The sequence below is a fragment of the Hemibagrus wyckioides genome, linkage group LG08 (assembly GCF_019097595.1).
Source record: "Hemibagrus wyckioides isolate EC202008001 linkage group LG08, SWU_Hwy_1.0, whole genome shotgun sequence".
NCBI lineage: Eukaryota > Metazoa > Chordata > Actinopteri > Siluriformes > Bagridae > Hemibagrus > Hemibagrus wyckioides.
Window position 1 is genome coordinate 8155001 of NC_080717.1, and position 19619 is coordinate 8174619.

A 19619-nucleotide genomic window follows, 5' to 3' on the forward strand; every position below is an offset into this window, starting at 1 on the left:
GGGAATTCAGAACACTGGGAGCTCAGGAGTGGGACGGATAGTTTTACAAAGACAGACAGAGAGAAAGAAAGATATTAGGTATGCTTGTGATCATGTGATGTTTAAAGACAACGTGCAGGGAATCCGGCAAGACTAGTTATAACTCCGTTCTTAGCACGGTTTGAGCTGCAAATCACTATCCAACCCACGTCAGCTCAAGGAGGTTGATCCTCTCTCCCATTCAGAATCAACGATTTCAGCTCATCCATGTGAAAGCTTTTTAAGAGCCATAAATGCTGCAATATGATACACACGTTTATAACTTTGTATGTTTATTGCACTGATTTATTTACTTTCCTCGTTAACAATGTAACCTAAAAAAATCATGAAGCAGGAAATTGCAGCTTGCGTGTGGCCGTCATGTGAAGTGTGGTTTGACTCACTGTTCTTCACTTGCTAATCATTACTGCATAAGTAAAACGCTTTAACTATGACTAGTTGATTACTGACTTGAACTAGTGGTCAACTAGTAAAGTTAATAGTTATGCAACCCCTAATATATAAAAGTTAAAAAAAAAAAAAAAAGAATTCTAAGAGCCACTGCTGGACCATTGAGCATGACCATCAGTTCTATGCTTGGATTGTGTTCTGCGTCACACTGGATGAAAGCGCCTGCCAAAATGAATAAATGTGAATGTAATCAGATGTTTATTGTATATTCCTGTGCCAAGCTTTGATGGATTTGGTGCCAGTGAAGCTTGGCACTTCCTTTCGTAATGTTACTGTTGGCAAGTCCTTCCTTTTCTCCATTTGAAAGTCGTACCTGCACACGGCCAAGACCAGACTTCCATCTCAATTCCGCTCATCTAAATTACCTTCGGTTTGCTCAACCATGGTGCAAATAACTCACAATTACACTCATTTCCATCTTGAATTGGGCTCTCTGATGAAGTACATAATTGCTTGAACATTTGTCTACCATGTAGCATGATATGGACGATTTCATGCGCTACACAAGAAGCCGTGTGTGTGTGTGTGTGTGTGTTCGTCTTCAGTGATTCATTGTCTGTGTTTGATGTGGTTATGGAGTCTGATGTTTGCTTTTACATTACTGTGACATAGTTTTTCTTGTGTGGTATTGGATAGGTTTTCCTTTTCTCCCTTTCTATAGTGCTCACTGTGTCTGATGTGGTCATGTCTGATTCTTTATTTATGGTTGTTGTTTTATTTACAGAGGTCATTGTATTTTATTATATTTATGCAGAATTTTGCTCCATGGCATCAGTCACTCATACAGTAATATTTAGATTTCATTTTATTTTGAAGATAAACAGTAATTATCGAATAATCATGAACACGGTCATGTTAGCTCTAAAAAGCACGAATGGAACGGATTTTATGTTCAGCCACACTAGCTACATTTGTTTTTGAAGTTTGGCTTTTAAATCCAATAACATACAAGTACTATAATTATTTATTATTGAGTTCAGAATAACTGCTCTCCATAAAGCAGGCAATATTAAAGCAGTTACTTCACAACTGAAATACTTTATGAGTTGTATTTTAGCATTACTTTATTCCTCTTGGATAAAGTGTGGGGGTTTGTTATTAGGCTTCTTGGACCTGCTGCTTTCCTGAGTTCCAGCCTATTCGAGTCTGCCTCTCACATCCAATCTGCTTCACCGTGACTCCGTCATGAAGAGCTTTATGCCTTACTCGATTGCACGCCTCTCCATCTGTACAATACAATTAAGCCATTGTTCAATCTCCTCTCAGTCTGAGTGGACTTAAAAAGCCCAACATATGTAACCTTATGTTCAATTACGGTCATCCGAGTGGCTCGTCAAGCTGCGTTTAGAAATGTGTAACTTAATGCTTGACCATTGATTTGTTGCGGCGCCGTAAAAACACGCTGGAGAACTGTGCCAACTTTTGCAGAGATGTTTTGTTCCTGTCTGTCTTTGGATCGGATCTCTTCTAAGTCTATTTAGAGAGTAATACTGACTGCCTGAGATTTGCCCGAGATGCTGTTTGAACTCCAAAGCCAGAGGCAGGTTGGCCCATACCAATGCAACCTCTGCATATGGAGCTAATGAGCACCAGGTGTGTGTGTACGTATACCCATACTTCAGCTATACGTACTACCATGACTGCTGCCCGGCTCCACCTCTAGCTCCCTCTATAGGCTCCAATGCACAACTTTCTGACATAACAGCTTATTTTTTCTACCAAAAAAAATATAATGAATTATTTTAATGTATGATCTTGCTAGATTTTTGGTATCTACATGGCAAAATTTGATAAGCAGAGTCTGAGGCTGGTTTCCTGCTCTTCAGGTTCCAGCAAGATTTTGTGAGTTTCCTTTGCATTCCATCGAGGTGAGCAGCCTGGAAATTTAACTGCCTGCAAAGATTTTTTTGCCCTGTTGTAGTAATTGTGGGAAGTGATTATTGTACATACACTCTCTCTCTCTTTCTCTCAGCCATACCCACAACTGCTTCTTACTACTCTTATGACGACATTATTAATGTAGCTAATTAATGCTATCTAACCAGAACCTTAACTAAAAGAACAAAGAAATGACTCCTACTGGCTCCCTTAGGTTTTGTAAGTATGAAAAATAAATAAATAAATAAAAATAATAATAGCATATTGCTATCCCTAATATTTCTATCCCTGCGAGGACATTTGGTCCCCACCTAGACACAAAAACATGCTTATACGTGCACCCACACACACTATACCACCACGTCAGGGGAAAACAGCTACCAGATGTGCCATTACCAGAGCAAACCTTACATGCACAGAGGTAAGACAGAAAGACATTGTTAAGTGTAGAGTGATTTGTAATACAGTGCGATGAAAAGAATCAGAAGCAGATCGCTTCAAGATCGCAATCTTTCTGCAGCATCAGCATCAATTTGCAAAGAGAAATGTTTCCTGTGAGTGAACTCTCAGAAACTCATCTAAGATTTAGCATGGAAAAAAAAAGGGGGGGGGGATAAGTGCGCATGCCTTTCTTTTATCTAACAGCGTAATTGTTGTGCTGTTGGATGTTTTTTTAAAAAGCACTATCCTTTTTGGATGTGGAATCAGAGTTTGACTGAATGCTCCCCCCCCCCCACCCACCCCCCAAAAACGATCACCTACCAATCAAGAACGTCTGCCAATTACACCATTTCCAGCAACTTCACTGTCAAGTCAAAGGTCTCCATGTAATTAGGAAAGCTCCATAAAATAACAGCTACATGCAGCATTTGAGCACTTGCCATACCACTCTGTAAATCTTAAGTGCAGTTGTGACAGGCTGAACTGTGCGCTGTAAGGAGATACTTTTATACCTCGAGGCAGTACAGAGATCAAACAAAGACTTCCGAGGTTGCGCTAATATGTCGTGTCTGCCATGTAACACAAGACATTTAGAGCGATGACACAATTATGTTTTGCATGTCTCTTCACACAGCGGTCTGATTCACGACATGCCTTGCAGGGACTGTAAGTTGGACTGGACTACTTTTAGTGACTCACACTAGCTCAGAGATCTGGTCCTTTTTTTTTTTCATATATTTTAAGCACAGTATCAAAGCCATTTCTCTTGACTAACCTGACAGCTTTAAAATGTGTAATTTGCCAATTTTCAGCACAAAATATGCAGATTGCACTCTGCACAGCAATGGATAACAAAACGTGTGCGATCAAAGCAATCACTTTAATGTACCAAGTCATCAATGCACAACCAGGTTCAAACAATTCAGTGATGGTATTTATGAGTCTGGAGAATAAAACACTCTCTCTGGGCAGATTCACAGGTGCAGCTGACATGCAATGAATCATTCTACAGCATATTAAAATCCTCATTCACAACCCACTCATGCCACATCTGTGATTGATTACAGCAAACACAGACATTTAAGGGAAGAAGAGCGCAACACATTAAGGCTATTATATCATACCCTGAAGCCCTGAAGCCCTGAAGCCCTAGTTAATATGAAACTATTGTGGTGTGAGCACGGGGGAAGCTACAAATTGCTACAGTTGTTAGGAGTAGGCATGCATATGTATATTCTTGTCCTCTTGCAGACGGGTGAACACAAGACCTTGTCTTCAAATTAATCTGTTGTGTTTCCAGGGTAGCATCATAGTAAAGCTGTACAAGAATAGCCCCCTTGTTCTTTAGCCAGTGGTGATATTTTAAGATCGTTGCTATAATATGTCAGGGCGGAGGTCCCAGAGAGGACATGGAGGGGTATTTGTAAGTTGGGGGCATTTTGAATACAGGCGTTTCCCACGGCTTTTCTCTGCAATACAGCATGTTATTGGAGGAAGCCAACATGGGTTCCTTCAGGCTACTGGTAAGTACTCTGCTGAAAACAGAAACAAAAAAAACGTCTTAAAGATTCCATATTACATACAATATACACTCACTGAGCACTTTATTAGGAACACCTGCACATCTACTCATTCCTGCAATTATCTAATCAGCCAATCGTAGGGCAGCAGTGGAGTGCATAAAATCATGCAGATATGGGCCAGCAGCTACAGGTCACATTCACATTAACCACCAGAACGGAGAAAATGTGATCTCACAGATTTTGACTGTGACATGATTGTTGGTGCCAGACAGGCTGGTTTGAGTATTTCTATATCTGCCAATCTCCTTTGATTTCCATACACAACTCTCTAGAGTATAGCAGAATAAAGAAAAGACATCCAGTGTGCGGCAGTTTTGCGGACGGAAACGTCTTGTTGATGAAAGAGGTTTAACAGAAAATGATCAGACTGGGTTGAGCTGAAAGGAAGGCTAGAGATAACTCTGTATAACAATTCTGTATAATTGTGGTGAGCAGAAAAGCATCTCACAATGCCATGTCATGCCTTGAAGTGGATGAGCTTACAACAGCAGAAGGGGTTTCACTTCTGACAGCTAAGAACAGAAAACTGAGGCTGCAAAAATTGGACATGATGGATCTTGATTTCCGCTGAGGCAGAGTGCCAACAACATGAAACCATGGATCCATCCTGCCTTGTGTTAACACCAGCCTTAGTGGAGGTGGTCATGAACAAGACAATGAGATCAGTATTCTTTAGTGGTCTTCCAACAGAACACCTCTGGAATGTGGTGGAATGGGAGATTCACAGCATGAAAGTGCACCGGAAAAATCTGAAAGAACTGCATGATGCAAACATGTCAACAGTGACCAGAATCTCAAAGGAATATTCCTCAGAGGAATCCACGCCAAAAAGAACTGGGGCTGTTTTGGGAGTACAATGGAGGCTCTAGTCAGTATTAGTATAGTGTTGTATAATAAAGTGCTCAGTGATTGTATATGAGCTGCAACACACACAAAATATAATTAATATATAATTTTTGTGCTTCTAATTTGGAGAAAAAATACCTGACGTTTGCACTTTGTATTGAGTGGCCTCCCATAGTGCTCTGACTTGCTGTTCTGTGAGGAATGGTACCTAAAGAAAAAGATACACTGAGTTAGAAGATTTCCTGTTGCTTGCATACTTGCCTCCATTCATTTCTTATCTTGCAATATATATAGAATGGTGTAATTGGTTTTAATTGCCCGGGGCTGGGTTTCTCAACTGGGAGCCCTAGACTGTGGGATTGTTTCTAAAAATATAATGTGCATTTGTTAATTATAAAAAAAAGCACCTTAAATGCATTATTAGGCCCAGAATTCTTTAAAAATGAACCTATACAGTGTGTTCACAGTGCTCTCATATTAAAGTAATTTATCTTGCTCATTCTGTAGTGCGCTCAGTATGGTTTAAATAAACAAATGAACATTTTACAGTAATGAAATAAACATTCATCTATCCAGATGGTGGATAAAATGAATTGTGCATAATGTGTAAAGTCAAATAATAATGCCTATATACATACATACACACACACATTGGCATATTTTACTAAACTATTCAACCTGTACACTGACTAAAATATACGGTCATTTATCAATCTATTATTAGGGACTTGCGCAAATGTTTGAAGGCCAAATCAAACTTAAATTCCTGCCAGATTTACAAAGTCTGTGTAACTGTAATTTTCTTCATACTCATGTGAGTATGAGCATTCACGGCACAGCTGCTTTACTGATGCCCACAAAACTCCATAAAAGGCAAAGCTCACAAAGACGAAAATGGCAAAATGATGACTAAAAAGTGAAAGATTGCCTTCTAAGCATGGGGTGCACTGAACTAACTCTAACTCCTTTTATACAGCAGCATTATGTCCTGATTGAATGGCTAGTCAAAGGGGTTTCTCTTTCTTTCTTTCAAGTACTTAATATGAAACATGACTTTCCCAAAATGTTCACTATTTCATGTATGCAGTTGAAATAAATAGGTGATTTAAACATGTCATGTAACCTGTCAGTGTAATATGTTTATACATTTGCGGTAATAAATCCAACAGTGTATGCAATCTGAAGCTCTTGTATGTAAATTTACACAAACTCTCTTTGAATACAAATGTTTTTTGAAGTAACTAACCTGCTTTAAGATAATATAATAAATATATTAAATAAATATATATATATCTCTGGAAAAAAATAAGAGACCACTGCCCAGTCTCCAGATTTGAACCCTATTGAAAACCTCTGGACCGTCATCAAGAGGAAGATGGATGGTCACAAACCATCAAGCAAAGCTGAGCTATTTGCTTTTTTTTGCAAAAAGAGTGGTATAAAGTTACCCAAGAGCAATGTGAGAAACTGGTGGAGAAAAATCGGGGTTATTCCACCAAATACTGATTTCTTAATGTTATTTAGCCAAAGCATTAACACAATTTGTTTACAAATTATTTGCATTTTGTTTTATTTGAGTTATTAAAGCTCTGCAAATACTGCATGATCTTGGGTTATTTTGATGTGTTGTCATTTCCTTTAAATATACACTCTAAATAACAATAGTTATATTTTGAATTTAGGAGAAATATTGTCAGCAGTTCACAAAAATGAAACAAAACTGTTCGTCTCACCAATACATGCACCTGTAAGAAAAAAACATAAGAAACTGATTATTTTGCAGCGGTCTCTTATTTTCTTCCAGAGCTGTATATATAATATGAAATTTCCTGAGTTAAAGCTGTTCAAATGATTTATTAATAAACTTTCATATCCATCTTAATAAACGAGGCCCAGTTTTGTCTGTTGATGTTTGCTTTGTTAGAATATTATGTACATTTTAATTTAGATTACTTATTTCTTAAATAATTGCACTGTTCATTCTCTTAATCTTGGTATTCTTAAACAATTCAAAGAAACCAGTGAAAAAATTCAGTAGATTAAAGCGTGTTATCAGCAGAACAATATTTGACAGACTAACCTATCCGACCATCTTGTGGTGGGCTGATGAGACAAAGTCTGGAAACGCTTCCAGACACTGAGGGCTATTTGGGGAAAAAAGCAAGAATTTAGAAGAAATATGGGAAAAAAATTATGGTTAAATCAAGACGATAATTATAAATTTTGACTTGTGGTACACATGGTAGCATATGGAACAGGAACCATATACACTATATTGCCAAAAGTTTTGGGACACCACTCCAAATCATTGAATTCAGCTGTTGTTTTTCAGGGGTTGGGATTAATAAAGGAACTCTTAATGCTTCAGCATACCAAGACATTTTGGACAATTTCATGCTCCCAACTTTGGGGGAACAGTTTGGGGATGACTCCTTCATGTTCCAACATGACTGCACACCAGTGCACAAAGCAAGGTCCATAAAGACATGGATGAGCGAGTTTGAAGTGGAGGAACTTGACTGGCCTGCACAGAGTCCTGACCTCAACCCGATAGAACACCTTTGGGATGAATTAGAGCACAGACCGTGAGCCAGGCCTTCTCGTCCATTTTCAGTGCCTGACAAATGCACTTCTAGAGGAATGGTCAAAAATCCCCATGAACACACACCTAAACCTTCAGGAAAAGCCTTCCCAGAAGAGTTGAAGCAGTTATAGCTGCAAAAGGGCAGGCTCCAAATTACAATCACGTGCATGTAAAGGCAGATGTCTTAACACTTTTGGCAATATAGTATATAAATTATATACTTTTTCTGTAGTTACATAATTAATTATATTTAAATAGATAGTTATAATAGCTATAATAAATGATAGGAATCAACTTACTTTACTGGAAAAAGCCCTGCTGTCAATGTCTATGTTTTCAGTCCTGAAAGAAAGTAATTACATAAACACCACTAATAGTTGATATCAATTACACTGGACAAACTTTGACCACTTCATTTGCTGTGTGCATTTGTCTACCGTTCACATTTTGTATCAGACAATTCAGGGGTGCCCCCTTGTGTTGTTGTTAGCCTGTGTTAACATCAGACTGCATGCCTCCACTCAAATCACTGCCCTGTACATTTATCTCTATATAGGTACCACATGACTTTACAGTAAATTGTTTAAATAAGAAACCACAGCTGACACAGCAGAACTGAGTCATCTAGACCATTATAGCAATGTTCTGCTGCAGCTCTGAGGTGGTCGACGTCTCCATAAGAGCTAAGCTTTTCCAAACAAGTATAGACTAATAAGGTTCTCAGATGAATGGAGGTAGGATATGGTGGAAATTACACGGTGAGGATCACCTTTCTGTCTTGCAGTGTGGAACTGCTTTGACTTTGGAGCAGAGGAAAGTTCTGGAGGCGACCCCCATCGTCTGTGTTAACACTATGCCCTGATTCCCCATGTGTCAACCATTTACACAAGGGGGTGAATGGAAAGATTGTGAACTAGTCAGGAATGTATTTAATTAAACTGAATGACTAAAAGTTCTCAACAAATATCCGAGTTTCTCATGGGACATACTTCACCTGAAAGTACATTTATTACTTTAAATGAATTAATTCATTAAGTCATTAGGAATCCACTGTACTAGTTAAAGCAAATGGAATTTGCATCATACAGAATTTCTTATTCCTAAGTTAATTAATAAAAAAAACATATGAGGATAGTATATGATTAATTCTGGAAGCGTAGTGCAGATAAGAATATATTGTACAGTGTATGTGGTACTCACAGGCTTATGGTGGATGGTTGGCGAGACAGACACACTGGAGAGGTATAGGGGATTTTTGTCACTGTGGGTGCTGATGAAGTTGGAGATGTCGAGTAACCTTCATGAAAAACAAACCAACCGAATTATCGAAAGAATACCAAATGTATAGGCACTGATTTAGTGATCTACTGTGTCGCAAATAATACCAAGTTCTATTTTCTTCTAATTCCACAGTCCTTTTCTGCTTTTGAATTTTTAACCAGCAATATGCCTTTCTGTCAAATTGTTAGGCAATTCCAATATGATACAAAGCCAGTTTGCATCATGAAAATGATTAATACAGCTAAAGTATTTATGAAGGACATGGTGTAGTCCAGAAAATGAACATAAATTCAATAACAGGCGTTACAAACAATTATATAATATACAATTTTACACTGATCAGGCATAATATTATGACCACCTGCATAATATTGTGTTGGTCTCCATTTTGCTGCCAAAACAGCCCTGACCCATTGAGGCATGGACTCCACTAGATCCCTGAAGGTGTGCTGTGGTATCTGGCACCAAGATGTTAGCATCAGATCTTTACTGTAAGTCCTGAAAGACCAACTTCCTGAAGGATACCTACAGGACTCATGATGCTTAGTAGACTTAAAGGATACTTTTAATAGATAGTGACCACTGCAGACCGGGAACACCCCACAAGAGCTGCAGTTTTGGAGATGCTCTGATCCAGTTGTCTAGTCATCACAATTTGGCCCTTCATCAAACTCGCTCAAATCCTTACGCTTGTCCATTTTTCCATGCTTCTAACACATCAACTTTGAGGTCACTTGCTGCGTAATATATCCCACCCACTAACAGGTGCCATGATGAGGAGATCATCACTGTTATTCACTTCACCTTGCAGTGCTCATAATGTTATGCCTGATGGGTGTGTATGTTGTAGAAGTTGCACAGGTATAGAGCAAAGAATTACAACACAGAATTGGTTAAAGAAAAACAAAATCAGTGTTATTATGTTTATCTCGATCTTGGGATTGGAAGTGATCAGCAATGATGATATGAGGAAAAAACTTGCTGAATGAATGAAATAGCTGAATCAATAGCTGAATTAGCCAAAACAAAGAACGGCTGATGATGTTTTCTCTGTTATTTTTAATTGCAAAAACAGATGTTTAAAAACAGGTGTGTATATAGAATTACACAATCCCGCTAAATGTTTGGGCCCAAAATATAACATATTGCATGTCTTATACTTTTTTAAATTTCTGCCAGCGTGAACTGATGTCATGCTTTACCTGGTTTGAAACAAGTGGATGAATGCAAATCCCTGACTGACTGTAATCCCACTCTGGAGCTGGAAAAAAATAATAAAAGCAAGTCATTTAAGCTATAATGTTTTCTGTATAGATCTCACCCTGAAAGCATCTAAACCCACTGTCCCCTTTTTAAACCAAACTTTTATCAATAGTATAATGAATATTATAGCATTTTATTGGATTATTGTACAGTTTGGGGATGACCCTTTCCTGTTCCCACATGACTGCGCACCAGTGGACAAAGCAAGGTCCATAAAAACATGAATGAGTGAGTTTGGTGTGGAGGAACTTGACTGGTGTGGAGTCCTGACCTCAACCTGATAGTACACCTTTGGGATGAATTAAGAGTGGAGACTGTGAACCGTTTTAAAACTGGGACGTCTGCCTTCACATGCGCATGAATGTAATATGGAGTTGGCCCGCCCTTTGCAGCTATAACAGCTTCAACTCTTTTGGGAAAGCTTTCCACAAGGTTATGGAGTGTGTTTATGGGAATTTTTGACCATTCCTCTAGAAGCGTATTTGTGTATTTGAGATCAGGCACTGATGCTGGATGACAAAGTCTGGCTCGCAGTCTCCGCTCTAATTCATCCCAAAGGTGTGGTCAAGTTCCCGCACACCAAACTCTCTCATCCATGTCTTTATGGACCTTACTTTGTGCACTGGTGCGCAGTCATGTTGGAACAGGAAGGGGTCATCCCCAAACTGTTCCCACAAAGTTGAGATCATGAAATTGTCCAAAATGTTTTGGTATGCTGAAGCATTAAGAGTTCCTTTGACTGGAACGAAGGGGCCAAGCCCAACCCCTGAAAACACAGTGCCTGAATTCAATGATTTGGAGTGGTGTCCTAAAACATTTGGCAATATAGTGTATGCCCAACATTCTTTTCAGGCAAATTTAAGAGCAATAAATGTCATTCTAGAGCTGCAGGAAGCAATACCTTTGCTGCTGAAGAGCTGCTTCTAACTGTGATATGTAGTCCTTCTGCTCTGTAATTTTTCTGAGAATAAAAAATAAGGAACATTTAGCCAGGAATATAGAAATAATTTGTATTTCACAGTAATATAAATAAAATTCTTACTTTGACATTTGTTTCATTTCTTGCTGCATTTTGATTAAAGCCTCCTTCATTTTTTCACTCTAAAAACGAACAGAAATTTCTGAAACATGTTTAATTAATATCAAACAAAAAAGGCAAAAGAAAACCCTAATGTAACTTTTACCTTCTGCTGATAGTGGGCTAGTAACCTTTTCTGGTGTCTTGCCTGAAACTGCAAAACCTAAACAGTTGAAAAATTATCTGCTTGATTGTTGCCTCAGATTCTTAGTGTTAATATCTAAAGCTGTCAGAAATACTCAATTATAAGGATTATAAACTACTCAATTATTAAAAAAAAAAAATCCAATTATCAAATTTTCAGCAAATGACACTCCAGAAGGTGGCGATAATATTAACAAATGTCAAGAAAGACCACTCAGCTTTGTAAAAAGAAAAAAATCCATGTGCATGAAGCATTTTAAAACAAGAAAATATGCATAATGTTTGCATATTTATAAATACTCCTGTATGCATGCATGCAGAGGATGGAAGACAATAAATAAAACAAATGGAAACTCTGATTGAATGATAATTTAAGCACGGTATATAGACTTTTTTACATTTATAGTTATGCTCAGTTAGCTAGCTTTAATCTACTTTTAAATCTGAGTGTAACACATCATGCTTAAATGCTATAGGCATGTCACAACAATTGATTATTTAAATCAATTAATTGATCATTAAAAGTAAAATGGAGGCAGAGAGGGCTGACGGCTGTTATGGTCACCTTGCTTATCTCTGAGAAGTATTTGACTGCAGTAGTGCTGATATCTGAGAAGAGTGCTCTGACCTCTGAGCTGCTCTGCAATCAAATCAAAATAAAAATGTTAAAACAATACCTAAAGCCACAGGCATTACAATCCCATCAGGCGAACAATCCAGTTTGAAGCTGCTTACTTTCTCTGAGAGCGGAGACAGCTGACATTTTGCTTTACAGATCAGGCACTCGCCTTCTTTTCCTAAAGTGACAACACTGTGACTGATACACAATCAAATGGCAAAAGGAAATAACATTTCAAAACTACATAACATCCACTACTAAATTTCTATATATTTGCCACTATCTGATCAACACTGATCCATAGGTGCTCCTTTCCCATTCCCACTGAATGAACAAATTCAGTAATTCTACAGCCATGTATAAACTGACCTCTACACCAGGGTATGATATATGTACCTTGTAAATTTACAACTCGTTGTAAAGTACATGCACAATATGACTAGTACTAGCTAAGTTAAGTTGACGGAGATAAATTACCTTTCTGAAAGCATATGTTGCAGATAATATGGCCGCAATTTGTCAGAGCCAGATGGATATCCGGTCCTGGAGACTTAAAGCACGAATTACAGCATATCCACTGGGACATATTCTCCATGGTTCCATACACTTTATGATACAGATAACATTTTAGTTACACAGTATTTATATTTTGTATATATTAAATGTCGTCAACACATTGGGTACATTGAGAGAAGAGGTAAAAGTCCTATGTCAGATTTTAGATACACTATATTGCCAAAAGTTTTGGGACATCTGCCTTTACATGCACATAATTGAACAGCTTCAACTCTTCTGGGAAGGCTTTCCACAAGGTTTAGGAGTGTGTTTATGCGAATTTTTTGACACATTTGTGAAGTCCGGCACTGATGTTGGACGAGAAGACCTGGCTCACAGTCTCTCCACTCTAACTCATCCCAAAGGTGTTCTATCAGGTTGAGGTCAGAGCTCTGTGCAGGCCAGTCAAGTTCATCTACACGCTCATTCATGTCTTTATGGACCTTGCTTTGTGCACTGGTGTGCAGCCATGTTGGAACAGGAAGGGGTCATCCCCAAACTGTTCTCACAAAGTTGGGAGCATGAAATTGTCCAAAATGTCTTAGTATGCTGAAGCATTAAGAGTTCCTTTCACTGGAACCAAGGGGCCAAGCCCAACCCCTGAAATGCATGCGCTGACCCCACTCTGTGATTTTACATGGCCTACCGCTTTGTGTCTGAGATGCTGTTGTTCCCAATTGCTTCCACTTTGTTATAATACCACTAACAGTTGACTGTGGAATATTTAGTAGTGAGGAAATTTCACGAATGGACTTATTGCACAGGTGTCAACACAATACCACGGTTGAATTTGGTTGGATGTAAACAGATATAAAATAAAGTTGTAATATAAGTTGTTAATGTAATTCGTGACTAATATACCAATTGTGTTATTTACATTAATCAGTGTGACACTGATCTCGGTGCTTAAATGCAGGTGTGGCTCCGTAACAGCCACAGGATTTGCGTATATTATAACAACAGGCACTTCTTCCAAATAAAGACAAAATGCACTCAATCATTGTCCTCTCAGAGGGAAAATATGTAAGATTGAAGAGTGTCACTGCATTACACTACTGAGGTTGGACACAAAAACTCCAGAATGCAGCGGAGACATGAGATGCAGTTACGCAAAAGGCCTGGCTATTTAGCTTAGATTAGATTAGATGATCGATACAGTGGTACTGATGGAGGAAGGAGGAGATAGCGTGAAAGCTGAAGCGCATTTACAGATGTGGAGATGAGACACATCTGTAAATGAATAAAACACTAAAGCACTGCTGCATTGCTTAAAGGCTGGTAGCCGAACAGAATTGTGGGTAATGCAGGAAACCAGTAAAAAAAAAAAAGCAAAAAAGCAAAAAAGTTATTATATTTCAAGAAAGTTTGATATTTCATTACAAAATAAATCATGGACACCATTAAAACTCAGTTATTCAGTATTAATATTAAAGAGTTTTAAGATGCATTTGGATGACGTTAAAGTGATAAAACATAAGGCTCACACTTCAAATATATTTTTTTAAATATTTTATATTGTATTTATAAGTTGTAAGCTTTTACATCCTTATGTTTATGACTACTGTTGTGAGTTTTTAATACTTATAAAACATTTTAATTATTTTTTCCTTATAGGTGAAGGCACACATTCACAACCACACAAACGGCGTTTACAGAGAAATCTGTAAAACTAAATGACTGAGTATAGCTATAACCATAACAATAATAATTATCCGTAAACACAAAGCAAAAACCCTATTCACTCCAAATATTTAGTTAGCTAGTCAGTCACCCGCCTACTCACCCGTTTAATTCCAGGTTAGAAGACTAGTTAACAATCGAGCAAACGGCACACAGCTAGCAGGTTGTTTATAAACACAATCTGTTTAGTTAACGTGAGTCTTTTATTCTGAAATAAAATATCGAAACGCCATCGCTGTCAGGTTTGTTTTGTGTGTAGTAACTAATTCACCAGGCTGTATTTTGACCATTACTGTGTGTGCGTTTTAGTTAACCAGCTAACTGTGCTAGTTAAGTTCAGCGAAATATTTTGGCACCATTAAAGCGCGCGAACACGGATGGCTGGGTTGCCAGGTCCTTAGGAATCGTGCATTATATATTATATTTGATGTATTCGGGTTATTGTTGTGTTGTCAGATTTATTTTTGAGTTGTTATAATGTTGTTGGATTTGGGTTTGTGTTAATATCTACTATCTATTATTATTATTATTATTATTATTATTATTATTATCTACAGTTGCATTCAATGTGCACATGTTAATGTTAAAGTTGCTGCTATTAATATCTACTATATTATTTATTATTATCTACAGTTGCGTTCAATTTGCACGTGCTACTGTGCTATTGTTTTGCACTTCTTTCTTTTTTTTTGCAACTACAAGTCAATATTTTACACTTGTACATACAGATATGCCTAGTCTATATTTCTATATTTTTATATTTTCTATATCTCTAATTCTGCGGCATAGTTTTTTTTTTTTTTTATTATGCTTGTGTGTGCATTTTTGTGTGTGTTTTTATTTTATTTATTTATTTTTTTCACATAGTTTTTGTGCTTGTCTTGGCATTCACTGTGGACAGCAAAGAAAGAATTTCATTGTACAGGGAAGCTTGTTTTCCTCACTGTGCACATGACAATAAATGCTTTGGATCTGAATTTCACTCTGATGAACAACGTTGTGCTTTCAAACTTGCGTGTTTATGTTAATGTTGTGATAACGTTGTCACGATTCGGTTTTGTGCTGTGATAATCTCACCATTCTGTCTGTACGCTCTCTTTGAATCTATTTAGATCAGTCACTAAGCCTCGTTGCTATTTAGTATTTGGAAAATGATGCCATTTTGAATTGTTTGTTGTTTTCTAGAAGGTTTTTTAATAAATGATCTTATAAATGTTAAGAATGTTATGCATAAATCACCCTCAAACCGTATGACCATATGCCAAAAAGTGTTATGGTCTTAAAAAAAAAGAAAAAAGACCAAGGTAGTACTTTAAGGGCATAATTCTAAACTATGTCTTTGGAATAAAAACAAGGGAGCTGCATTCCCACAGTGAAACATGGTGGTGGCGGCATCATACTATGGGGCTCCTTCTCTTTACCTGGGACTGGGGATCTATTCAAAATAGTTAGATCTGAAGCATTTCTTTGCAAGAAGAAGCAGAATAAGATTGCCAAATCGCAATCTGCTAAGTTGGTAGACTCATACTCAAGAAATACTATATGAACTACAAGCAAGTGGTGTTTTTACTAAGTATTAGTTATAGAAGATGCATATTTTTGCAAAACGGTACATTAAAAGTTCTTTCCTGTGTGTGTATTTTATATAATTTTGTCGGTTGCTATATCTGACATGATTTATCTTGGCTTGGCTTTGACAGCAGTCTGAATCCACTGTAGGTAACTAGCATTAACCTACAAAAACTGGGAAGGTGTGCAGTACGTTAAGTACAGACTTTATTATATTATTCAGGTAGGCAGTCAAAAACATGGTTGAGAACACCACTCGATGTAGTAAGGCAAACACTAGTTAGACAAATAGTAAAGAAGCAGTTATATAGTTAGCTAACTTTATATGACAAATGGCTAATCTTTGTTAGTTATGCAAGCTCTCACTTTAGGTAGATTCTTATTTAGCCATAACTAAATAGTTGTTAGACCAATTTCTTTTTGATGAAAAAGTTCTTCAGGCTTCTCATTTGCCAGAATCCCACAGTAAGTAGTATTGAGGTCTGGATTATTGCCCACCACAAAACATTTCCATTTGTTTCTTCACTCATTTGGCGAAACGTTTCCTCACGTTCCTGTAATTAACAGTACAAACAAGGTTAAGTCAATTCTTGTTAATTTGGCCAAGATAAAAAGCAATACTTATTATCAAACGCATTCTGTGTTCAGGACTTCAGGAGTCGCCTCGCTTTCCTTCCCTCCCTCCCTCCCTCCTTACCCTTTCGAAGTCTTGCTGCTTGCTGATGTACTGCATTTGGCCTATCAGGTGCTGTATTTTAAACTCCACAGATTCAATGGTGTCTTTGGTCTTGACAGCGCTGGGGTCGATGGTGTGTTCGACCATCTGCACATCTAGATGCACTTTCTGTACAGGGACACAGTAAGGCTTCTTTCATACATGAAACCGATGTAAAGAATTGTAAACAACACAAGAAATCAGCACAATAAATCAGTGTTACATGCATGTTTTATTAACTAGGTATACAATAAAATGTTGTAGTCTACACACTTAGTGCTATCATTTACATGTCTAAAAAGAACCAGGGTTTTCTTTTGTGTATGATTTTCTTCTCATGTTCATGTTTTGATGTTTTCTATGTGGTATGTTTTGTTTTTTTGTCTGGGATATTAAAGTAGAATACTGGGTTGATGGTTTCTCATTACTGCTACACAAATGTAAGAAACAGTGCCATCTGGTGGTGATTCTTAAGTGACATAAACCGAGTTCTCATCATGAATAAGATATTTGTATTTGTCCATGTCCATGGTAAGGAAAACAAGATGATCTTTGTGTGTTTGATTTTACGAACATAAACAATATATAGTGCAAGTTATTTCCTCACATTTTCCCAGCTGTGGGACAAACAAAAGATTATCGTATCTATTTCAATTTAATTCATTGTTTTTTGTACAGCACATACTTACAATACAGCATTACAGCAAAAAATCTGGTTGTAGATTTATATTAAGATCCACAGTGAGCAAGCCAGAGGTGATAGTAGCAGGGAAAAGCTTCCTGAGAAACTTTGATAGAAATCAGCTTCAAAATGAAACCCAACCTTTTCTGGGTGATATTGGATAGTGGGATATTAACTTTACTTTCCTGATATTTTGTCCGAATATTTTGCTTTTTGAAAAACACAAAGGATTTAATTTGATAGCAAGAGAAAAAGTATTTACCTTTAGTTTCAACCTTGTTGTGACCTACACTGTAGTGGAAAATGTAACTGAGATATAACTGGCTCGAGTTTTCTCAGCAAGGACTAGCATAGAGCATTTTACAGATAATATATTGTGACTCGTGTGACGTACAATCAGCATTGGGCTTGACTTACCAAACGTTCGTTTGCAAAGACAGAAAATCTTGTAGTGTTTGATTTCACACAGACAAAATGCTGACCAGAGAAATGGGATGTAAAGGTGAATTTTCCATATTTGCCAAATCGTTTCATCAACAATACCTGCAAATATAGGAAAAGAGCTAACTCAATAATGCTGTCAAGCACCAAAAATCTATCAAAAAAAATGTAATAAAGAGTATCCAACCTCAAGATTAGGGTCTTTAACTGTGATGGTTAAGCCAAGGTGTGGAGAGTGGTCCTGCTTTTTATCCCAGTGTTCTAATAAGATATAACCTGGAAGGAAGACAACACTCCAGATAACACTTTTTGTTTAAAGAATGTTGTTTTGTTTAATCTGATTGAATAAAAGATGTAGGTGTTGATCCTCGACAATCTAAAGCTAAGGTGTTTAGCTGTTGACATGGTGAATCTTTTGATTTAGTATTTATGGAAGGAGTCTCCAGTGTAAGAGTCTTCCAGATAGTGTGCTTTGTTGTTTCCTGTTTCTCAGTAACATGACAAGCTGCTCTCATCTTATGATCTTTAAAAGGTAGAAAGAAATAGTGGTTAGATTGTTTCTATGAAATGACCGGGGATGTGTTAGCTTAGTGTTCAAGGCATTGGTCTACTGATCAGAAGGTTGTGAGTTCAAATCCCAGTTCCACAAAACTACCACTGGTGGGCCCTTTGAGCAAGGCCCTTAACCCTCAATTGCTCAGTTGAATAAAATGAGCTAATTTGTAAGATAAGGGTGTCTGCCAAATGTCAGAAATGTAAATGACTGATAATAGGAACTACTTTGTTGTGGATATTTGACCAAGTGTAACTAAATAATTTAAAAATATATAATTTTTGACAAATTGCTGTGGTATAGGAGGCATAAAATAGTATGGGACATGCTGTCATAGAAAAGTAACTAAATTTGGGGTAGTAAGGCGACTTTGTTGTGGATATTTGACCAAATTGTAACTAGTTACCAAGTGTAACTAAATAATTTTAAAAAATAGAATTTTTGTGGTAAAGAAGGCATAAAATAGTATAGGACATGCTATAATAGGAAATAACTAAATTTGGGGTAGTAAGGCGACTGTTTACTGGAAGTTGTTTCACGCTGAATGTGAACACTTTTAATATTTTGTTCGTCATGTATGAAAAGTGAAGATACAATATACAGTTTCAAGTACATCACAGTCTCAGCTTACAGTTTCAATAAGTAAAAAGCATTAAAGTATAGATTAAGCCCAAATGTCTGCCTAAACATTATTTGCTTATAGAAGCAAATCCAATTTTCATTTTCTTTTTTTTCCCTAGCTTTTATCAAAACTATTTAACCCGGTTGCTGTTTATTCTTTAAAAAGCAGACCGTCTTAGATTATAGATAATATGATATCTACATCATATTATCTATACTCTTAAAGCATAACATCAGCGATGAAATTATCACAGCACAATAGAACTATACCCTGGAGCTGAAGGTATCTTTTCGGATATTGTAAAAATAGTATCCTTAATGTTCTTTACCTGTGACAAGGGTGTCCTCAGGAATCTCCTCAATTATACACCTTTCCTTCTGCTGCAACAGCTCAAAGAACATTGCTGGAGCCGAAATGACCAGGCACGATATCAGAAGGCAGGTCTGGATGAAATTCATCATGGATATCCTTATGGTTTCAAGAAGATGGATAGTACAACTAATGGAATACTAAGAAAATGTACAGTATGGATATTTGTAGTAGTTTTGTGTGAACACGACGGCAAAGGTGTGAAAAGTCCACCTGCATGGCTTAGT

At 37.2% G+C, this 19619-nt stretch overlaps 2 protein-coding genes across 3 annotated transcripts; both read right to left on the minus strand.

The window, feature by feature from the left end:
* Window positions 1-3655: 3655 nt before the first annotated feature.
* On the minus strand, window positions 3656-14896 carry LOC131357521 (probable E3 SUMO-protein ligase RNF212). Of its 2 annotated transcripts, none has more exons than XM_058396509.1 (13): window positions 14545-14896; window positions 12684-12812; window positions 12323-12384; window positions 12153-12227; window positions 11550-11606; window positions 11408-11466; window positions 11267-11326; window positions 10305-10363; window positions 9022-9118; window positions 8121-8163; window positions 7318-7381; window positions 5376-5445; window positions 3656-4343 (listed from the first exon to the last, which is right to left on the minus strand). In XM_058396509.1, the coding sequence occupies exons 2-13, from the start codon at window positions 12799-12801 to the stop codon at window positions 4193-4195; spliced, it is 915 nt and encodes a 304-aa protein (XP_058252492.1). In that variant the 5' UTR covers window positions 12802-12812; window positions 14545-14896; the 3' UTR covers window positions 3656-4192. The 2 variants fall into 2 exon arrangements, with proteins under 2 accessions (XP_058252492.1, XP_058252493.1); XM_058396510.1 differs by having other exon boundaries at window positions 3657-4340.
* An 847-nt stretch (window positions 14897-15743) lies between these two features.
* Window positions 15744-19619, minus strand: si:ch211-255i20.3 (transmembrane emp24 domain-containing protein 11). The gene is made up of 5 exons (XM_058397428.1): window positions 19352-19619; window positions 18036-18124; window positions 17825-17950; window positions 16708-16854; window positions 15744-16564 (listed from the first exon to the last, which is right to left on the minus strand). The coding sequence occupies exons 1-5, from the start codon at window positions 19482-19484 to the stop codon at window positions 16415-16417; spliced, it is 645 nt and encodes a 214-aa protein (XP_058253411.1). The 5' UTR covers window positions 19485-19619; the 3' UTR covers window positions 15744-16414.

Bases quoted from the DNA above. Each gene is read 5' to 3' on its own strand.
- LOC131357521 (XM_058396509.1), bottom strand. From the start codon at position 12,801: ATGGAGAATATGTCCCAGTGGATATGCTGTAATTCGTGCTTTAAGTCT. The intron at 11,467-11,549 runs GTAAAAGTTACA...GTTCGTTTTTAG, and splicing joins TAGCCCACTATCAGCAGAAG to AGTGAAAAAATGAAGGAGGC. The intron at 11,327-11,407 runs GTAAGAATTTTA...TTTTATTCTCAG, and splicing joins GAAATGAAACAAATGTCAAA to AAAAATTACAGAGCAGAAGG.
- si:ch211-255i20.3 (XM_058397428.1), bottom strand. From the start codon at position 19,484: ATGATGAATTTCATCCAGACCTGCCTTCTGATATCGTGCCTGGTCATT. The intron at 17,951-18,035 runs GTTGGATACTCT...CTATATTTGCAG, and splicing joins TTAAAGACCCTAATCTTGAG to GTATTGTTGATGAAACGATT. The intron at 16,855-17,824 runs GTAAGTCAAGCC...GTCCCTGTACAG, and splicing joins TCTTTGCAAACGAACGTTTG to AAAGTGCATCTAGATGTGCA.